Source organism: Neofelis nebulosa, chromosome 3 (assembly GCF_028018385.1).
Source record: "Neofelis nebulosa isolate mNeoNeb1 chromosome 3, mNeoNeb1.pri, whole genome shotgun sequence".
Taxonomy (NCBI): Eukaryota; Metazoa; Chordata; class Mammalia; order Carnivora; family Felidae; genus Neofelis; species Neofelis nebulosa.
In genome coordinates, this window is record NC_080784.1 from 129,119,474 (window position 1) to 129,140,782 (window position 21,309).

General features: G+C 36.4%; 1 protein-coding gene across 2 annotated transcripts in view; it reads right to left on the reverse strand.

Annotated features, from left to right (window-relative positions):
* GRID2 (glutamate ionotropic receptor delta type subunit 2) overlaps positions 1-21,309 on the reverse strand; it is a 1,468,772-nt gene that overhangs the window by 216,475 nt on the left and 1,230,988 nt on the right. For both annotated transcript variants that reach the window (XM_058721904.1, XM_058721905.1), the window contains exon 13: positions 6,884-7,079. In XM_058721904.1, coding sequence (XP_058577887.1) covers positions 6,884-7,079 — 196 coding nt within the window. The remainder of the gene's footprint in view (positions 1-6,883; positions 7,080-21,309) is intronic.

Sequence of the window (21,309 nt, forward strand, 5' to 3'; positions counted from 1 at the left end):
GTCTGAGGTATTATGCAGTTACCATTAGGATCCTCTGGCTAGGACAGGATTTTAATCCTACCAATCCTGATTTTCAATCCTGAGTAGTCTTCAATGCTGAGAGCTTTTAGAATAATTTGTTCTTCAACACCTGAGCTTAATAGGTTGTCAGGAAATAAATATCACCCTCTAAATAACCAGAGACTTCTCTTTTAGTTCTACATACAGATCCTCCATTTCTAGTCAGATCTTTATTTTTGACCTGCCAGAATATGAATTATATCAATGTTACTCTTTTTTTTATTAATGTTTATTTATTTATTTTGAGAGAGAGAGAGAGACAGAGAGAGAGAGAAAGCATGAGCATGGGATGGGGGAGGGGTAGAGAGACAGGGAGATAGAGAATCCAAAGCAGGCTTCATGCTGTCAGTGCAGAGCCTGATGCAGGGCTTGATCCCACAAACTGTGAGATCATGACCTGAGCCAAAATCAAGAGTTGATACTTAACCAACTGAGCCATCCAGTCACCCCTATCATGTGACTTTTCTGTTCAAAACCTTCCTAAGTTTCGTATCTCCCATGGAGTAAAAGCCCATTTAACTTTTTTAAATGTTTATTTATTTTTGAGAGAGAGAGAGAGCATAAGCAGAGGAGGGCAGAGAGAGACGGAGACACAGAATCTGAAGCAGGCTCCATGCTCTGAGCTGTCAGCATAGAGCCCTCCCCATGGCTTGGGACCTGAGCCAAAGTCGGATGCTTAATCAACTGAGCCACCCAGGAGCTCTGTAAAAGCCCATTTAGAATGTTCTATATGTTCTATACAGCCCTGTATTAGTATTTTCAGATGTTAGCATGGTTACAAATCACCTGGTAATCTTCTTAGAATGACATTTACATTCAGAAGGGCTGACTCTGATGGGGCCCAGGAGTCTGCATTTCTAAAAAGCTCTCAAGTGATGCTGATGTTGCCTTGTCACTCATACTGTGAGTAACAAGATTGCAAAGATACACCTTCTCCCCTACCACCTGGCCTTCTACTTCTCTGACTTTGTTATACTTCTGATATTATCCTGTATTTCTGACTTACATGAGCTTCCTTCATAGTCTTAGAACATCCAGGCATGTTCCCACCTCAGGGCCTTTGCATTGGCTGGCCCTCTATCTGAAAACATGTCACTTAGATAAACACCTCTCTGTCTCCCTCCCACTTGCTTCAAGACTTTATTCCAATGTCATTTTCTTTATTTTTCTTTATTAAAAATTTTTTTGAGGGGAGGGAGAGGGGCAGAGGGAGACAGAGAAAGATTGAGAGAGAGAGAGAGAGAGAGAGAGAGAGAGAGAGAGAGAATCTTAAGCAGGCTCCATGTTCAGGTTGGAGCCTGAGGCGAGGTTGGGATCATGACCTGAGCTGAAATCAAGAGTTAGACACTCAACCGACTGAGCCACTCAGGAATCACCCCCACAATGTCATTTTCGTAGTGAAGCCTTCCCTGGACATCTGATTTAACAAGGCAGACCATCTCCTTCTTGTCTCCCTTTTCCCTCTTTCTACTTTTTCTCCTTAACACATCACTACTGAAATACAACACATTTTATTTGTTTATTGTCTGCCTCTTACACTAGGGTGTGAATTTTGTGGAGGCATTTTGTTTTCATTTATTTTCACTCCAGCAACCAAAATACTGGCTGATACATAGAAGGTTCTCAATAAATAATTGTTGAATGAATGCACTAAAAGTTTCAGTTATATTTTTCATATACATTTTTTCTATTTATGCAAAAAGTCCTGGGAAGAGGAAGATGGAAACAAATTTGTTCCAGTTTAATTAGGCTAGTCTGTTACAGGTGAATGTCTCCCAAGAATAGCAGATCAGAACTCATTTACTTAATCCTCATTTATACAGCTTTCTTTGGTATGAGCAGCACGATGTTAGAAGAGATCAAGTTCTACCTTCAAGTGAGAGAAACTTAATGAGACTAGTAGCACTATTAAGAACAAACACAAGCTGAGACATTAATGGTCTCTATTTAAAGTTATAATTAGGATTGTTTGCACAGTGATTCAGGCTTTCCTCGAAGGCAGTTACTATATATATGAATTCTTGTCAAAGATACTGTAGAAGTTTGGCCTTCTGTGGAAAATTGACCTAGAAGACCTCTACTGTGTTTTCTGCCCGAACAAATTAGAAACCGATGACCGAGAAGAGGAAGCTGCTGTGTGGGATGTGCAAGACCAGTTGCCCAAGGAAGAATGCACAGCCACATTTCATGTCTCATAGTTCTCAGTCTTATAAGCTCCCAGTGAGCTTTAGCAGGTGAGAAGGTTATTATATTTTGGTTGGTTGGTTTTGTGTTTTAAGAGAGGCTGGCCAAGACCTAGCAAACTGAACCAAAAGACATTTTATTGTTATTACCTATTTCCTGTCTAATCAATTTTCAGCTATCTCTGATTTTGGTTAGAAGAATGTATATACAACAAGTAATTTTCACTTTGGTATTTTCCATTATGAATTCATAAGGACATTCTTCACTACCCCTCTAGTAAATCAGAAAATGGAATGAATATGGTATAATGCTAGGTGACATGATTTGCAATTTTAAACTCATAAGCTGTCTTTATCAGTAGACTACCACGGAATAGAAATTGTTCTTCTTTACTTCTTTCATTAATTATTCTTTTCATTACAGTATAATTTTAACTTAACCTTAGAAGATATTAAATAATAAAGCCTTGTAGTTACAAATTAGTCACATTTACATTCCTCAGGTAATCTTAAGGATCATCTTATGAGTTTATTGCTCTAATCCTACTATTTATTGATGCTTCTACATATATATGTATTTTTTAAATAATGAGAAAAACCATATGAAGTAGGAATTCTTATCAGCATGATGAAAATCCTGGGGTCCAGAGATTTTTAAGTAACTAGACACATTTACACATTTTAGTTAAAAAAAAAAATGAACTGTATTCAAACCCAGGTTGACATGCCTGCAAAGTCCAGGTTTTTAATTCCCACACTGTGATCATTGTACAGATGACTAGATAAGTCTTAGAGAAGCCAAGTGACTTCTCCAAAACTATACACCTAAGACCCAGAAGAAGCAGGAAAGGAAAGCAGATAGTTTTTTTTTTTTTCTAGGAATAGGGTTCTTTCCATTTTTCATAATAGATTTTTTTTAAATGTGTGACATTAAGTAACAGCATTAGAAACACTAACCCAAGTTTAAAGGTGATGCAATAGTTACATATTTAAAGAAAAAGAAACAGCAAAGTCTAAAAAATAATTAACCAATCTTCTCAGCACAGGATGGAAAATTATCAATAGCCTAGTCTACAACATTTTTATTTCACAGAATCTCTGATTAAAATTTTCTCCGTATGGATATTTATGCTTTCTCTTTACATATACACAACTGTCAAATTAAATTCTTTATGGTTAAAAGACATAAAGGTAAAAAAGAAAAAAGAGAAAATGTAGGAAACTGTGTGTACACACTTTGAAAAAGAGATGTTTTCTTAAACAATTCTGAAGACTTTGGAATATATATATATGTATATCTTAATACATACATGACCGTTTACAGCTTCTATGTGCCATTTCATATCTTATAACTTTATGATTTATTTTGGAAATGCCAGGATATGGGAAGTGTACCCAATTTGTATTACTACAAAGAATGGAAGGTATATGAGCTGTGCGTGCGTGTGTGTGTGTGTGTGTGTGTGAGAAAGAGAGAGAGAGAGAGAGAGAGAGAGAGTAAGAACATAAGAATAAAACAAGGCTTTGACTACATGTATCTACTTGACTGGCTACCTCTGAAATTTATGAGTCTCTTATTGTCTCACTGTTCATACTTTTTGCATACTCTTACCCAATTCCCATACATCAGCTATAGAGACCTTCTTGAGAGGTAATAATGAATCACAGCATTCCCCTATTTTAGTAGCATTTTTTTTCCCATCCAAATAAAAGCCGAATTCAAATTGGTGCAGCCACTCTGGAAAGCAGTGTGGAGGTTCCTCAGAAAATTAAAAATAGACCTACCCTATGACCCAGCAATAGCACTGCTAGGAATTTATCCAAGGGATACAGGAGTACTGATGCATAGGGGCACTTGTACCCCAATGTTTATAGCAGCACTCTCAACAATAGCCAAATTATGGAAAGAGCCTAAATGTCCATCAACTGATGAATGGATAAAGAAATTGTGGTTTATATACACAATGGAATACTACGTGGCAATGAGAAAAAATGAAATATGGCCTTTTGTAGCAACGTGGATGGAACTGGAGAGTGTGATGCTAAGTGAAATAAGCCATACAGAGAAAGACAGATACCATATGGTTTCACTCTTATGTGGATCCTGAGAAACGTAACAGAAACCCATGGGGGAGGGGAAGGGAAAAAAAAAAAAAAAAAAAAAGAGGTTAGAGTGGGAGAGAGCCAAAGCATAAGAGACTGTTAAAAACTGAGAACAAACTGAGGGTTGATGGGGGGTGGGAGGGAGGGCAGGGTGGGTGATGGGTATTGAGGAGGGCACCTTTTGGGATGAGCACTGGGTGTTGTATGGAAACCAATTTGACAGTAAATTTCATATATTAAAAAATAAATAAATAAATAAATAAATAATAAAAAAAAAAAAGCCGAATTCCTAAGGGCAACAGGTCCTTCATCATCTGTCCCTTGTTACTATCCCTCCTTCCATGCTCTCTCATTTGACATGCTCCAGTTCATGTTGATTTTAACTTTTTTTTTATAATTATTTATTTTTGAGAGACAGAGCACAAGTGGGGAGGGGCAAAGAGAGAAGGAGACAGAATCCAAAGGAGGCTCCAGCGTCTGAGCCGTCAGCCCAGAGCCCTACACGACAGGGGCCCGAACTCACAAACCGCGAGATCATGACCTGAGCTGAAGTCTGCTGCCTAACTGACTGAGCCACCCAAGTGCCCCAATTCATGTTGATTTTAAACTGGCTTCTTGAATGTACCCTCAGGATTTTGCCTAGGCTATGCTTTGTTTGGATGCCTTGCCACCCTCTCTTCTACGTGAACAGCTCCTGATCAGGCAGGCCATCACTAATATTTTATCTCCTCAGGGAAATGTACTTGATCACTCTTCTTCAAGTAGATGTTCTCTTTAATTTCTATAAGAGCACCCGAGTTTTTTTTTTCCATAGCATTAATCATAATTTAAGTCATTTTGTTTGATCATGTGTTTTCGTTTTCTTTTCTTTCTCTCTCACCAGACTATATTTCACAGATCCCATGATCATTTCTCTGTGGTGCAGTTCTCTACAGTTCTTAGATCACTGCTTGGTACAGAATTGTTACTTACCAAATATTGTATGAAAAAATGGATAAATAAATGATGAATGAGTGAGTACATATTTCTTAAAATATTTTCTGAGTATCCTTATGTCTGCTTGGAGAAAAAAAAGTGAATGTTATCTTAAATGATATGGTATAGAAAGAGGTTGTAAAGTGTGGAGAGCTTTGGCTTCTAATGTAGAATAGAAATATAAACTATGAATGTAATCATCCTCAAGAAAACAAAATTATTCTTAACAATTAATAGTATGAAGGAAAGGAAATCTCCTAAAAACCACTTAGTATTCTTAGTCTGAGGTTTAAATTCATTAATATCCTATGTGTATCTAGTAAATCCTAAAATGTCTATCCTCTCATTTCCCCAAGACAACATATAAGTCCACTCACTCAATGATTCTCCCCCACCCTCCACTTCCTCCCAGTAACTGTCGAGCTTCTAGAAGCCAGTGGATTTTAGGATCAGTACTTGGGTCCTGGGAAAGGACTTTCATATAATAAGGGTGAAGGAGTTAGAGGCCATTGCTAACATTTCAAGGACATTCACATCCTAATGCATCATTAGTACTTGGAAAGAGGTTTATATCAGCATCATTAGCTTTTAAAATAATGATATCAACTAGGTTCACTCTAGGGAAGCATAATAATAGCAGCAGCAGATGAAGGACATCATATGAAAAGGCACAAAATAATGCTAGAACCTGCAGCAGAATATTTTCTATAGCCATCAAAATGTTCTCCAACAAGGAACTCAGACATGGGGTCCAAATTATTCTGCTGTGGAAGGTTATAGAGAAAAAGTGTATACCACCCTTGTTTCTGTGATTGACATCCATTCATTCATTCATTCATTCATTCACCCCACAATTATTTACTGAATGTCAACCATTGTGATTTTCACCATGCTAGCCACTGGGATAATTTTAAACAACAATCATTCAGTTCTTCCATGCAGATTGATAGGGCTTGAGGAAGACAAGGTTACTTCTGTACACGTTTTTATAAACCACAGCCCAGAATAAAAACTAGCTTCATGTTTTACACAAAGGGATGCTTCATAATCTTTTTTTTCCCCTGGTAAAATATCTTCTAAATGATGGTTATTTAAAGAAAGATAAAGATAAAGATTTTCACTTTTGAAATAGACATTTGTAGGCACCTTATTTATTGACAAGATTAACTTTTACCTACCACATCATAAGTAAAGATAACGTTTTCATCTAAAAACAAATGCAGGATAGGAAGTACCCCAAAGTCATCTGAAAGAATTGGATAATCTTAATGATATTTGGAACGGGACTTGTAAAAACTTTTTCAGTCTTCATGTACTAACTTATGTTTTCTAGCTTTGGAATTCCATTGGAGACAGATCCAGTAGACACAGCACAGAAGGCTTTGAATTCCTTCTGCTTAAGCAATGTGTCAACTCAAAATCTTCTGTAAATCGATAGCAGGTATAATTTAACTACAAACTCTATGTCGGAGTTAAAATAAAAATAAATAAACCAATCTCAATGTAGCAATTTCAATATGGGAGACAATAGTGGACTCTAAATGAAGAACTATGACCAGTACCTTTTGAATGCCTGCTTGGGATTCCAGAACGTTATTCTCTGATCCATTGCTTCTGTTGATCATCCTCCACATTTGGGAATACATGCTGTCCCTTTCAAAAGGATTCATTCCTTTCATCCGGACATGTTCATACACGGCAGAGTCCAGTACTGTGCCATAAGGGATGTCTGTTTGCTTGGAAAGGTCCTGGAGAGATCTTCATTATTAGGAGAGAAGAAAGACACAAGAAAGAGTACTGAACACTTTCAACCGGAAATAAAGCTATAGAAAGCAGAGAATAATATAATATAGATGTCAAATTGCTTTCTTATTCTGTGGTTTCTTCATATTAAAATGTAATATACAAGGAGAATTGTTGTTAGGGTATATGGCACTTCCACAAACCATTCGAAGGCAAAATCATTACTAAAAGAAAAATGAAAATTTCTAGTGGTAAGGCAATGCTTTTTTGTGTGAACTTCACTGTGAAAAGAGCAAAAACAAAGCTAGCAATGCCATTAAAGCAAAGACAAATTAAATTAGATTGCTAGATAATCATATAATCATTTAGTTTTTAAAAAGTTCAATATGTTATTACCCTTAAGCTTATGTTCTTTTAGGTGGCAATGTTTGAACATTTTTATAAAATAATTATATTTTGCATAAACAGCATATTTTGAGGTCAAGTGTACTACTTAAAAATTAGTATTTATGATAGTCACTATTTAACAATTGGCTACCCCATACATTTAGCACCTAACATACGTTATTCTCACAGCAATGCCCCATTTTCAGAAATATTTCACCCATTTTATAGATGAAAAAACAGGTTGAGAGTATAAAAAAACTTGCTCCATGGCAGAGTCAGTGAGGGATCAGACAGGTTTCAGATGTAGATCTGACAGGCTTCAAAGGCTATAGTATTTTCACTGCAAGCTGTTGTCTCTTATTTCTAGATTTCTTTTGCTGTATTGGCTTTAATTTTGTGTGTGTGCATGTGTGTGTGTACATGCACGCATGCACGTGTGTGCATGTGTGTGTGTGTGCGTGAGAGAGAGAGAGAGAGAGAGAGAGAGAGAGAGAGAGAGAGAGAGATTTCTATTTGTACTCAAATAGAATAAAATTCATGATTCTGGAAAGCTAAATATATTTCCAGCTTCCTCTTTTACAGAATAATGCTCAGGATTTTCAAATCAGTCTCTACGTTATAGATAGTATTAGCTTGTCCTAGGTTATTCATCTCCATATTGGTGGTCAGTTTCCTCACATTTCAGTTTCTGAGCCACTCTATACTTTCTAACTTGGAGAACCAATTGCTGTTCCACTGAAACTCATTGAATTTGTGTAGGTGCTCAACTCTAATGACTGAGTTTTAGGAACAAATGTGCCTTTGGCATCCTCTTCAAAAGTAGACGCTGGCATATTCAAACTCACTAACGTCTGAGATGTTATGAACGTCATGTTATGTATACCTCTGACCTTTTTGGTCTGTTTCTAGATGGAGTTTGGTAACGACTTCCTGGGGGCCTTTGCAAACAACACTAGCGTTGGGCAAGGGTATTGGGAATACTCTTGCAGGTCACCAGTTTCATTCATGTGCAAAACTGTATCCCAAACGATAATTTATGGGCTGTGCTTGCTAGAGGATTTGTGCCAATTTATAATGACAACTTTCAGCAGAATTTGGTCTATGTTGAGTTTTGGGTTGTTGATGTGTATTATTTACTCTATGGAAACTACCATGATAATTCCTTTTTGTTCAATACTTCTGCTGAATAAAATGATGCATTTAAAAATCACTATTTCCAAGGAAAAATTTGCTGGAATATTCTACAACTATTAAACCAATTCTACCACTTGTAAAAAGATAAAATGACAGTATAAATTATAATTGAAGGGTACATCAGGAATAAAAGTGAGCTACACGTAGCCAGGGTGCAAGCTAATACGAGAGTGACAGGGCACTTGTTCCTGGGACATACCATGCTTATCTTGTTAACGGTATAGCAGTAAGAATTTTATTTCTAAATACAATTTGCTCCTCACTTACTGCTGTTTCCAGTAGTAGGAGTGAAACTATTCAAAACATTAACATTTTAACATATTTCCCACTCTGTAGTGGAGGATGCTGTCAAGTGGTAGCACAGGGGGAAAATTGAAACATTAATACAGATCATAATAGCAGGCTTCACTTGTTCAATATCTATAAATACAAGGGCCTATTCTAGGTAGATGTATAGAGCTTGTACCTTCTAGAACCAAAGGTCTCATGGCTAACGGCCATGTCATGGTTCATCAGAGACCCTCTTAGGATAGGATTGGACACTTGCTCCTTAGAAGATTCAGCGATCAATCGCTCCTATAATTCTCAGAAATCTTCAGTTTGGTGGTGGTGAGATCATAATCTAGGGCTCAAACTTTTATACGCTTATACTTAAGTATATAACTTGTTTGCCCAAACAGTCATACCAGCAAAACACTGTTAAATAAATGAGCACTCCTCTTAGCTTTCCATGAAAAGAAAATTGAAATAAAATGTTGGGATCATTAATATAATCAGGTTCCTGTGGCATAACATCGCTTTAAATATTAGCTTCACAACTTGAATATCAAACTATAATACAAACAATATTGTTGGTGAAACTGATTTGTACACAAAAATTTTAAAGGGATATCTCAATCTATTGCCTAGGTGAAATTCCTGATGTCAGAAAAAAAAAAGCATTTTATTTTCAACATACTTCAGATTCAGAATAGCAGAGCTTTTTGTAACTTAGAACAAAGGCATTTTCTCTCTAGCTTCGTTTCTGATATCAGGTTCAGCTTATAAATTTGCCTTGAGATATGCTTGCAATAAAAATTACAGCTTGTCTGATTCAGCATCGTTCCATTATAGTATACAGAGATAACACTGAAGGTGACAAAAATAAAATGAAGCAAAATGAAGTGAGCACAAACAGCTTATTACAGAAAGTGAAGGCTGTTTTAGGAGCCCAACACAGAAAGAGAGTGCCCATTATATGTGGTCATTTTGTTATTTTCAGGTTAGTAAGATTTTAGAGCAATATCAGCAGAAATGGTGCGGCCTATATTATGAGCCCCTAAAAGAAATCTAGCAAATTATTCCACTAGTGGTAGAATAGGTAGTAATCCTCAAAAAAACTGTATTTGAAGTTCAACATCTGAGTGAATTTAGAAGGGCCAAGTCTTTGTTTTCTCTTTTGTTTTTCCAAATCCTTTTTTTAAAAATGCAAAACAATTATACAATAATTAATAAATTAATATAAATATATTCACCACGGCCAATATATAAATTAATCAACCATGGCAAATACTGTCATTTCTTTTTAACCGTTGACAATGCTTACCCAGAAGAAATGGGAACAATCTGGAGCATTCTAGAAAATTGTTAACTTGGAATATACTCATACCAATATATTCCATTTCTCCACTTAATCACACAAAACCCACAGGCACTCATGTAAAACTCAGCAAATGATCACTCCGCAAATCTGTTATTGTTGAATCTTCCTCTCCCAACCCCACACCCCAACTCATGCACACAGAATTTAAAAAAAAATCAGAGTTTATAGCTATAAGTGGTGAATAATAAAAGAAAGCAAATGGTTTGCCATCTAATCACTCTGTTTTCCCAACATCTTTTTGAAATTCGACTTTTATTCCTTGTACTGGTGTCCTACACTACTAACGACCGTGGGTACTAAAAAATACTGACAGCTGATAAGTAAGTGACATTTAGATATTTACATGAATGTTACATATACTAGGAAACTGTAATTTAGGGCACTTCTGGGAAGTAAATTTGAGGAATTTGGGTGGATGTAGGCTAATTGCAAACTCTTTCCATGAGAAAAATAAACACTCAAAACCCTTCAAGCATAGAAAATTAATTTTGATACATGTGATCCTCTGATATTAGATATTAGTAACTTTGACATTGGGTAAATTAGATTTAAAAACTTTTTTTTTCTTTATGTTCATTTATTTTTGAGAGACAGAGCATAAGCAGGGCAGGGGCAGAGAGAGAAGGAGGCACAGAATCGAAAGCAGGCTCCAGGCTTTGAGCTGTTAGCACAGAGCCAGATACGGGGCTTGAACTCATAAGCCGTGAGGTCATGACCTGAGCTGAAGTCGGATGCTTAACTGACTAAGCCACCAAGGCACCCTGGGGCAAGTTAGATTTTAAAGTCAAGCAAACAGATTATTTGTGTGCCATATGATGTTAGTTATCCCTGTTAACTGGAATTTCTTCATCTAAAAATGGAGAGAATAAGAGTATCTAAAGGTGATGATAAAAGGACCTGTCATATCTGCAGTCAATCAAGTTACCTACTGTTTTATATGAAGATTATTATTATTATTATTATAATTCACCTCCTACTAATGCCCTATTTAATAATTTCTAATGGATTTTAGTGTGTGGCAGGATAGCCTCTTTATAAATATTGTTGATGAGCAGATTCATGAATTGGGGTCGAAATGAAGACTCATTAGGAAATGAGTACAAGATTTTATCCAAGTACAAGATTTTATATTTAATTTTTTTTTTTTTTTTTTTTTTTTTTACATTTTTTTTTTATTTTTTTTTTTTTATTTTTGGGACAGAGAGAGACAGAGCATGAACGGGGGAGGGGCAGAGAGAGGGAGACACAGAATCGGAAACAGGCTCCAGGCTCCAAGCCATCAGCCCAGAGCCTGACGCGGGGCTCGAACTCACGGACCGCGAGATCGTGACCTGGCTGAAGTCGGACGCTTAACCGACTGCGCCACCCAGGCGCCCCTATTTAATTTTTTAAGTTACTCATTTTATGAGTTATTTAAAATATTTAAATATATTTTAAAAATATTATTTAAATAACTCATTTACATTTCTAAAAGTGTCAACTAGTTAAAAATCTAACGCCTATCCTCTTGCAGTGAACTTTCACTCACATTTTTCACCTATTTTCCTTTAAACAAGAGAATAGATTTTACTCACATAAACTTTAAAATTACACTCCTAAATCTCTCTTTTCCATCTGTTTTCTTTCTTCTTTTTAAACATTTGAGCTTGGTTTTGTGGGATGCTCAGCAACAAATGGCTGCCAGCTCTAGCTCTGGGGAATTGTAAGTCTAATCCCATTTTTAATGGAATGGAATAAGTCAACTTAAGTTATCACATCAGAAGCGATTTTTCTTCGGGGGAGAGAAATGGAACGCGGTGGATAGGATGGGTGCTAGATGCTTCAGGCACAGGGGATGACGGCGGGAGAGAGACAAACAAGTGGGGATATATTAAAAGCGTCTTCCACCTTGGTTCAGGTTTTTTCTCCCACACTCCCTCCCCAGTTTCTTCCTCTGGATGCTGATTTCAGCATCTGCCAAAGGAGAAAATTTTGTTGCAGCTCTAGGAGCCCATCAGTAACCACATTAAAAGTCTGCCTGATGCCCACTGTTGTTCATTGGACGCAGCAGCTGAACGCTTTGTGAGTACAGAGACAGGTTTTGCTGAAAACAAAAACTAAAATAAAACAAAACAAAAACCCCAAAAACCAAAACCAAAACCAAAAAAAAACCCAAAAAAACCCAAAAAACCAAAACCAAAACAACAACAACAACAAAACTGCTCCAAAATTTAAAACTCAAAAGAACAACTAATATGCCAAATAAAGGTCCACTGGACTGAGAATTAGTGTCACTGAGACCGAAGAAGAAGAGAAAGCGTCAAAAAATGGATTGAGGTGGCCAGGTAAGGCAGGCCTGCCTCTGAGAGGCACAGCCAACAGCCAGCCACTAGGCAATCTCTTAGTTTCTACAAACCTGGGTTTTGAAGATGTAAAGATTTGAGTTTCAATCCTTGAACAAGTTATTTTTCCTCTCTAAACTGCAATCAATTTCCCTATTAGTGAAAATAATAATTTTGTAATAATATAGGTTAAGGCTTGGTGTAGATATTGATACGACACCTACCTTAGTATTTAACACTTTATGAGTGCTCCATTACTGGTACTTGCAATTATTAATTTCATTACTAATACTATTACTTTGTTCTCTGTTATGATTTTTGGAATTGTCATATCCTTATTTTTCCTACCAACTAAATTCATTTCAGATTCCTCACCTGTGGCCTTTCTGTCTCTTACCCTATCTAATCTCTCATTAATTTCTATACATTTTTACCTCCTGAATCTTGCAAATCTGTCACTATGTTTGTCCTCTCATTGCTAATACTCTCATTACTTTCACCTAGAGAATTATTTCTAAGTGTTTTATCTATCTCTACTTTCACCCACCTCTAATCCATCTTCCACACCACAGCTAAAGTCTGATACTATCCCTGTTTTATTTAAATACTTCCTATATACTCCACTACCCTTAGAGAATATCTCCAAATCCATAGAATTCAAGAACCTTAAAAAATTTGGCCTAAAATTTTTTCCATTTTTAGAAAAACCTTTTGCCTCATTCATACTCCCATTATAGGGTAAACAGACCATTTCATCATTCCTTGCTTGATAGGTATTTTCTTTGCATGTCTTCTTGTCTACCTGGTGAATTCCCTCTTTTCAAGTTCAAGGTCAAACTCAGCTGCCTCATCAGTGCTTTTCTACTGCTTAGAATATGTTCATATTTTAGCATTCTGTTATGAAATTTTACTTCTCTTCAGATTACATTTTGCTTATTCACACACACACACACACACACACACACACACACACACACATATATATATACTTTTTTAGTTCATCTTTGAAACTCACAGTCTAACCCAGGGTCTGGAAAATAGCAGTCAATGAGACTCATTTGTTTTGGCTACTCTTTACTAGAAAAATGCCTTTATCTTAGAAAGCCAGCATTCCCATTAAACTAGCATTGCATAACATAGTATTGGAAGACTTAGCCTCAGCAATCAGACAACACAAAAGAATAAAAGCATCCAAATCAGCCAGGGGGAAATCAAACTTTCACCCTTCACAGATGATATGATACTTTACATGGAAAACCCAAACGATTCCACCAAAAAACTGCTTGAACTGGTCCATGAATTCAGCAAAGTCACAGGATATAAAATCAATGCACAGAAATCGGTTGCATTCCTATACACCAACAATCAAGCAACAGAAAGAAAAATCAAGGAATAGATCCCATTTACAACTGCACCAAAAACCATGAAATACCTAGGAATAAACCTAATCAAAGAGGTGAAAAATCTATACACCGAAAACTATAGAAAGCTTATGAAAGAAATTGAAGAAGACACAAAAAAATGGAAAAATATTCCATCTCCTGGATTGGAAGAACAAACATTGTTAAAATGTTGATACTACCCAAAGCAATCAACATATTCAATGCAATCCCTATCAAAATAACAACAGCATTCTTCACAGAGCTAGAGCAAACAATCCTAAAATTTGTATGGAAGAAGAAAAGACCCCAAATAGCCAAAGCAATCTTGAAAAAGAAAACCGAAGCTGGCGGCATCACAATCCAAGACTTCAAGATGTATTACAAAGCAGTATGGTACTGGCACAAAAACAGACACTTAGATCAATGGAATAGGAGAACCCAGAAATGGACCCACAAATCTTTGACAAAGCAGAAAAGAATATCCAATGTAATAAGGAAATGGTACTGGGAAAACTAGAGAGCGACATGCAGAAAAATGAACCGGGGACACTTCCTTATGCCATACACAAAAATAAATTCAAAATGGATGAAAGACCTAAATGTAAGATAGGAAGTCATCAAAATCCTGGAGCAGAAAGCAGGCAAAAACCTCTTTGACCTTGGCCGCAGCAACTTCTTATCAACAATGTCTCCAGACACAGGGGAAACAAAAGCAAAAATGAACTATTGGAGCATCATCAAAAGAAAAATCTGCACAGCAAAGGAAACAATCAGCAAAACTAAAAGGAAACCGACGGAAAGGGAGAAGATATTTGCAAAGGGCCTATCAGATAAAGGGTTAGTATCCAAATCTATAAAGAACTTAACAAACTCAATACGCAAGAAACAAATAATCCGGTGAAGAAATGGCAAATGACATGAATAGACACTTCTCCAGAGAAGACATCCAGATGGCCAACCGATACATGAAAAAATGCTCAACATCACTCATCATCAGGGAAATACAAATCAAAACCACAATGAGATACCACACACCTATCAGAATGGCTAACATTAACAACTCAGGCAACAACAGATGTTGGCGAGGATGTGGAGAAAGAGTATCTCTTTTGCACTGCTGGTGGGAATGCAAACTGGTGCAGCCACTCTGGAAAACAGTATGGAGGTTCCTCAAAAAATTAAAAATAGAACTACCCTATGACCCAGCAATTGCACTACTAGGTATTTATCCAAGGGATATGGATGTGCTGTTTCGAAGGGGCACATGCACTCCAATGTTTATAGCAGCACTAGCAACAATAGCCAAAGTATGGAAAGAGCCCAAATGTTCATCGACAGATGAATGGATAAAGAAGATGTGGTATATATATTCAATGGAGTATTACTCAGCAATTAAAAAGAATGAAATCTTGCCATTTGCAACTACATGGATGGAACTAGAGGGTATTATGCTAAGTGAAATCAGTCAATCAGAGAAAGACAAATATCATATGACTTCACTCTTAGGAGGACTTTAAGAGAAAAAAACAGATGAACATAAGGGAAGGGAAGCAAAAAAATAATATAAAAACAGGGAGGGGGACAAAACCTAAGAGACTCATAAATATAGAGAAAAAACAGAGGGTTGTTGGAAGGGTTGTGGGAGGGGGTATGGGATAAATGGGTAGGGACATTAAGAAATCTACTCCTGAAATCATTGTTGCACTATATGCCAAGTAACTTGGATGTAAATTTAAAATAAATAAATAAATTAATTAATTTAAAAAATAAATGCAAAAAAAAAAAAACCCTAGCATTGCTTAAAAATGGGATTTTTATTATATTTTACCAGCCATTCTGTGGGTGACTAATAATGGCCAGTAGTATTTAGTAGTTAAAGAAAACAAACAAACCAAAAACTAGTTTTTAAGGGAGCTTTGGAAATTTCTCCTGTAACAAAATTAGCTGCAAAAGCTTTATCCGACACCAATGAATTGTCTGACAAGACATTTTGCCATGTATGTAAAATAAATAAATTCAGAATCAAATCAAATAAAAAGAAAATCCAAACAAATAGAAATGAAATAAAGTATTTGGAACAGCAGAGGTTGTAGTCCATAATTCAAGTAGACATATGGATCTGGTACAGAGTGGAATATCTGTTCCTGAAAGGGATACGTATCTAAAGCAGTGTGGAAATGGAGCTAACAAGTAGTGGATAGTTTGATGAGTGATTTCTGACTAATGGATCAGAAGCAAGCTGAAATGGGGATGAAAACTGTTCAACTAACTCCACTAACTGAAATGATCAAAAAATATAAAGGAATTCATGATTTTAGTAGCTCAGGAAGAGATAAGCCCCAGAACAGAGAGAATAGTCACTGTTGGTAATACTGAGTATTATCACCGAAAACTAAATTAAGTTTTTTCCTTTTGAGGGTTGAGTATTTACATAAAGAAGGGGAATTTGTAGGCTCTACTTATAGGAGGATGGAATAAGCACAAAAGAAAGGCTTCCCGTCTTCCTAGTTACAACATATCTAAGGCCACTTGTCTTTTGAGAAACAACATTCTCCATTTTGGTAGTTCTTCTTCTAAGTGAAGTCTTCCAAACCCTCTCAGACATAGGTTTGTAAAGAAAGTCTGATGAAATATAAAAGTATCAAGGGTCAATGACGGGGCAAGCCAAACTCTAACATTCTTCATGTCAGAAGAAAGTTTGGATTGCAGATGGCTCAGTCCCTACAGAAGACTCAACGAGACCTACTTTAAGTGCATGAGGGGCCCACTACTCAATGAAAACAAGCTCAGGGAAGAGTTTAATGTTTTTTAGCCCAATAATGTTAACTTTCTTATTTTAAGAAGATTAAGATCAAAGTCATGTTAGTGAAAGAAATACGGTTTTGTCATAAAAGATTAGATTATAGAGCCAAAGGTATAATTTGTGGGGCAAGGTAATTCAGAAGGAACTCAGCCACAGCGGTCTCTGGTAGAACAGTAAAGTGATTGTGTCATCCTTCTTCTCAAAGTGCCAGAGTTTTTTCCTTCTCAAGACAGCAGAAACCTAAAGTCTAAGGCCAACAAGCTTGAATGATACCAAAGAGGGCAGAGGGCTAGGAATTTTTTTACTTGTGGAGACAGGGAAAGTTTCCCAAGAGAGGCCCCTCTGGATGGAGAGGGTGCTTCATAAGAGGGGCCATCAGAGGACCAAAGAGGAGTGAGGATTTACAGACCAGGTATCAGAGGACGAGAGTGGCTCCTTGTGGGACACTCAAATAAGCCCTGAATGGTGCAGTCTCCTCCAGTCTCTCTGTGTTGTTCCCTCTCCACTCCTGTCACACATTCTTCACCTGACCTCAACCCCGCCCTTACATGGCTCAACAGAATAAATTAGATATAAGACAGCTTCAGGTCTTTGCACTGTAAACTTCTTTAGAATATTTTTTTGACCTTTACTTTTAAGAACTATATTTATTTAGGTGTTGAGTTTGGTGATTTTTTAAAAATATATTTTGGATATTAACTATCATCTGCAAATATCTTCTCCTGTTCAGTAGGTTGCTTTTTTGTTTTGTTGATGGTTTTCTTCACTGTGCAAAAGCTTTTTACTTTGGTGTAGTCCCAAGAGTTTAATTTTGCTTGAAGCTTAGTTTTTCTTGAAGTGGAGACCTAGAAAAACGTTTCTATAGCTGATGTTTCAAATGTGCTTGGTTTAGAAAAAGTGTATGATAGTACTCATGAAGAGGACACTTCTCCCTTTTGAACGCTGTCCCCATACCGAGGTTTACTAGGCACCAAGATGACTCTCAAGTCTTTCCTGAGAGATTTAGAAATATGTCCTGCACCTTCCCCCTTACAAAGTAGTCAGGGGCATCCCCATCTGTCATGCTCTATAGATGAGATGTTCACAGGTAATATTGAAAATTCACATAAAATAGGTGCATTTGATAAAAATGGATGTCACAAACTACTTAAGGGAATATCCTCCCAAATTTGGACAAACTTGCATTCCTATGCACATTTAAAAGTTGATTTGGATTTGTGAATATGGCAGGTCATTTTAGAGACCCTAAAGGAAGATGGAAACACTGTCCTTATTGCTGTTAGGCATAATTAACAAAATGATCATTAAACTTTCTTCAAAATGACAATGCTATACAAATGCAAGAAAATAGTTATATGAAAATCTGATTGGTTTCTCTGACTTGTTGACCCACATTATAAACTAGGAACTAATTATGTCACATCATGAATCTTTCATTTTTAAAATTTTTAATGTTATTTATTTATGTATTTATGTATGTATGTATTTATTGAGAGAGAGAGAGAGAGAGAGAGAGAGAGAGAGAGAGAGAGAGAGAGAAACGTGCATGGGAGAGGCAGAGAGAGAGGGAGAGAGAAAATCCCAAGCAGGCTCCACACTGTCAGTGGGGTTCGAACCCATGATGAGGTTCTTAAACTCACAAATGGTGAGATCATGACCTGAGCTGAAATCAAGAGCTGAACGCTTAACCGACTGAGCCACTTAGGTGCCCCTGTCACATCATGAATCTTGATATGTGAAAGACACTGTATTTTTCTACCTGCTGACAGAATTGCCATTTATGGGTCTGCTCTCTATCTTAAATTAGTTAACTAAAGTAACCTTTCATGATATGTATATAGATATTGATATTTACACTAATTAAGCAAAATTCCTTTAAAAAGGCCTCAGTTTGCTGTGGATTCAATTACTCTGCAATTTTCCTGTGTAGAGTAGAAAGTGTGTGCAGTTTCTTCCTGAGATATCATGAAAAAGATGCATTGCTTATTTACCCCAGGACACTATAAACCAATATGGAACCATCCTAAATTTGTATGGTCAGCATTTCATTATGTCACCATTGATTGTCACTTGACTGTAAAATCTATGTTAAGATGATATAGTCAAATACTCCAATAGACTGCAGAAGAAGAGTAGGTTTTTATGTTCTTGTATCATTGAAAATATTGGAAAGACCTGACTAATTCCCATGAATTTCCCTGAGGATCAATAAATTTCAAAATGGTGTTAAGAGAGAACCCTAATAAAATCATAACATCAGAGAGTTTGGAAGAGCTCCTGGAGGTATTGCATAATTCGATGATGATATATATTAAGGTATAAAAGCCAATCTCCAAAAATGGACTTTATTCTTCTTCCTTAGGCACTTTACTGACTTAGAAAACTTAACACCAGGAAGTTCTTTCTTACTCATGCCCAACCTAAAACTATTTCATATAAGCCTCTCATTTTCTTCTTAGTGAAAATAAAAATGGACAATCGCTACTCATCACCTCCAGTACAACATTTCTTCATATAATAAAAGATTTCTTTTGTGCGTTCATCCTTTAGCCTTTTATTTGGTGACTTAAACACTAAATTCCTTTAGTTCTTACCCACAGGATCTATTACTCACTTTTTTACATTGTTCTTAACTAAGGCATCTTTTTCTTTTCTATGGTAATTTTTGCCAAATTTATGGACCTTATAAATAGGTCATGGTAGTGTTTAAAAAGCCCCAACAACTTTTATACTGCTAGGTGATTTTGCTCATTTTCTTTATAAACACCAACACTACATTTCAAATTTGTAATTGACAGATGACTCATTTTGAAACTGTCTTCACCTCCAATTTTAAATTATTATAGGTATACACACATACACATAGCTTTTTTTCCATATCTGAGTGAATTATTACATATTTGTCCCTATTAAGCTTTGTCTCACTTATAATCACCTTGTTTAATTTGCCAAGGTCTTTATGAATTCTTACAGTGTGGTTCTGGTCAATAATCACCCCTACTCAATAATAAGTAATCTGCATATTTAATAAGTTTACTCCCTATTCTATACTTCGAATCAACACTGAAAATGGTCATTAGATTCAGGGCCAGTGCTGACTTATGGGAAAAACTTTATTCAATATACCCTCTAAGGCTGACATTGAACTATTGATCATAACCTCACATATAGCTCACTAACAAGCTGTGATACAATAATACACAATATTACTGCATAAAACAATGACCCAAATAAAATACGATGTAGTTTCAAATGAGGAATCAATAGTAATTTGTATTTTTTTTTTACCTATAAGTTCTTTTAAGGATCTCAAAATCTTTAATCACATTATCAAATTATTCATAGTGGAAAGAAATAACTGAAGAGAAGGAAGTGACCAAGAATAACAGAAGGTCAAATTTAATAGCCTATTTGAAGACCCAGTAGAATGCTACTGTCAAAGTAAGGTGGAAGGTCATCGTTTCAGTGAAGATTCTAATGACTCTATCTCAAAACAAAAGTCCTGGCTCTTTATAACACAGAGCAGGAGACCAGGTTTCTACCAGTAACTTAAAATTTCCTAAATACAAAATATATTTTCCTTCTCCCCAGTGCAGTAGGTCTGCAGATCTCTCCAAAAAAGATAGTTTTTTGAATCATTCAGGGAAATTATCCTCTATTCCCAATTAGGTATATTTCCTTTTTTGAGAAATTTCAACTAAAAGTAGGCATAGAATGCATGTCCTGATCTCACAGTCAGATCTTATTAATATCCATTCAGATTATAAATGCCCAAAATGTATTGGAAAGGTGTCCCCGACCCATCCTCCCTCACCCCATTCCACAGAAAATCTTGAGAATTCTGCAGCATTGCTCTCAGGAAATGGCAGCCTTCATCTGAAAAAGCAGCCCAGCAAGCTACCTTCAGATCTGTTCCTTACTTTCCCCATGATTTGCCATGATCTGGGGCATCTGGGAATTTGTAAACTTTGCCCTTAGGTTAAAAGATTAGATCAGAGTTTGAGAAATAGGGGCTGTAGTAGGGGTGTGTGTAGTGAATGTGTGTGTATGTGTATGTATGTGTGTGTATGTGTGTGTAGTGAATGTGTGTGTGAGCGTGTGTGTGTGTGTAGGAGTGGAGGAGAAAGTCACTAAAAATAAATTGACCATCTTCAGATGACAGGAGCTTGTGCAGGAACTAAGAGGATCAGAGAACTAATGGGGTCAAACAGACACTTAGTGGAAGGTGGAGGTCAGCACATCAAGATTGCTGGTGTGATGGAGAGGACAGGGAAAGAAAGGTGAGACGTGAAAAACAGAGAGAGAGAAAAAGAAGATATGGCTAAACAAGAGTTTCCTTTCAGTTCTGCCTTATAATCCAGGATTTCTCTTGTTAATGTACCTAAATATGTTTTTATCAGTTATCTCAGGCTTTGTTTAATAAGATACCGCATTTGTGTAGCTGATATAGAATTGTACAGTTGAAGGGACATTGAAAATAACTTAATTCAAATTGTGGAACAAATATTTATGCAGT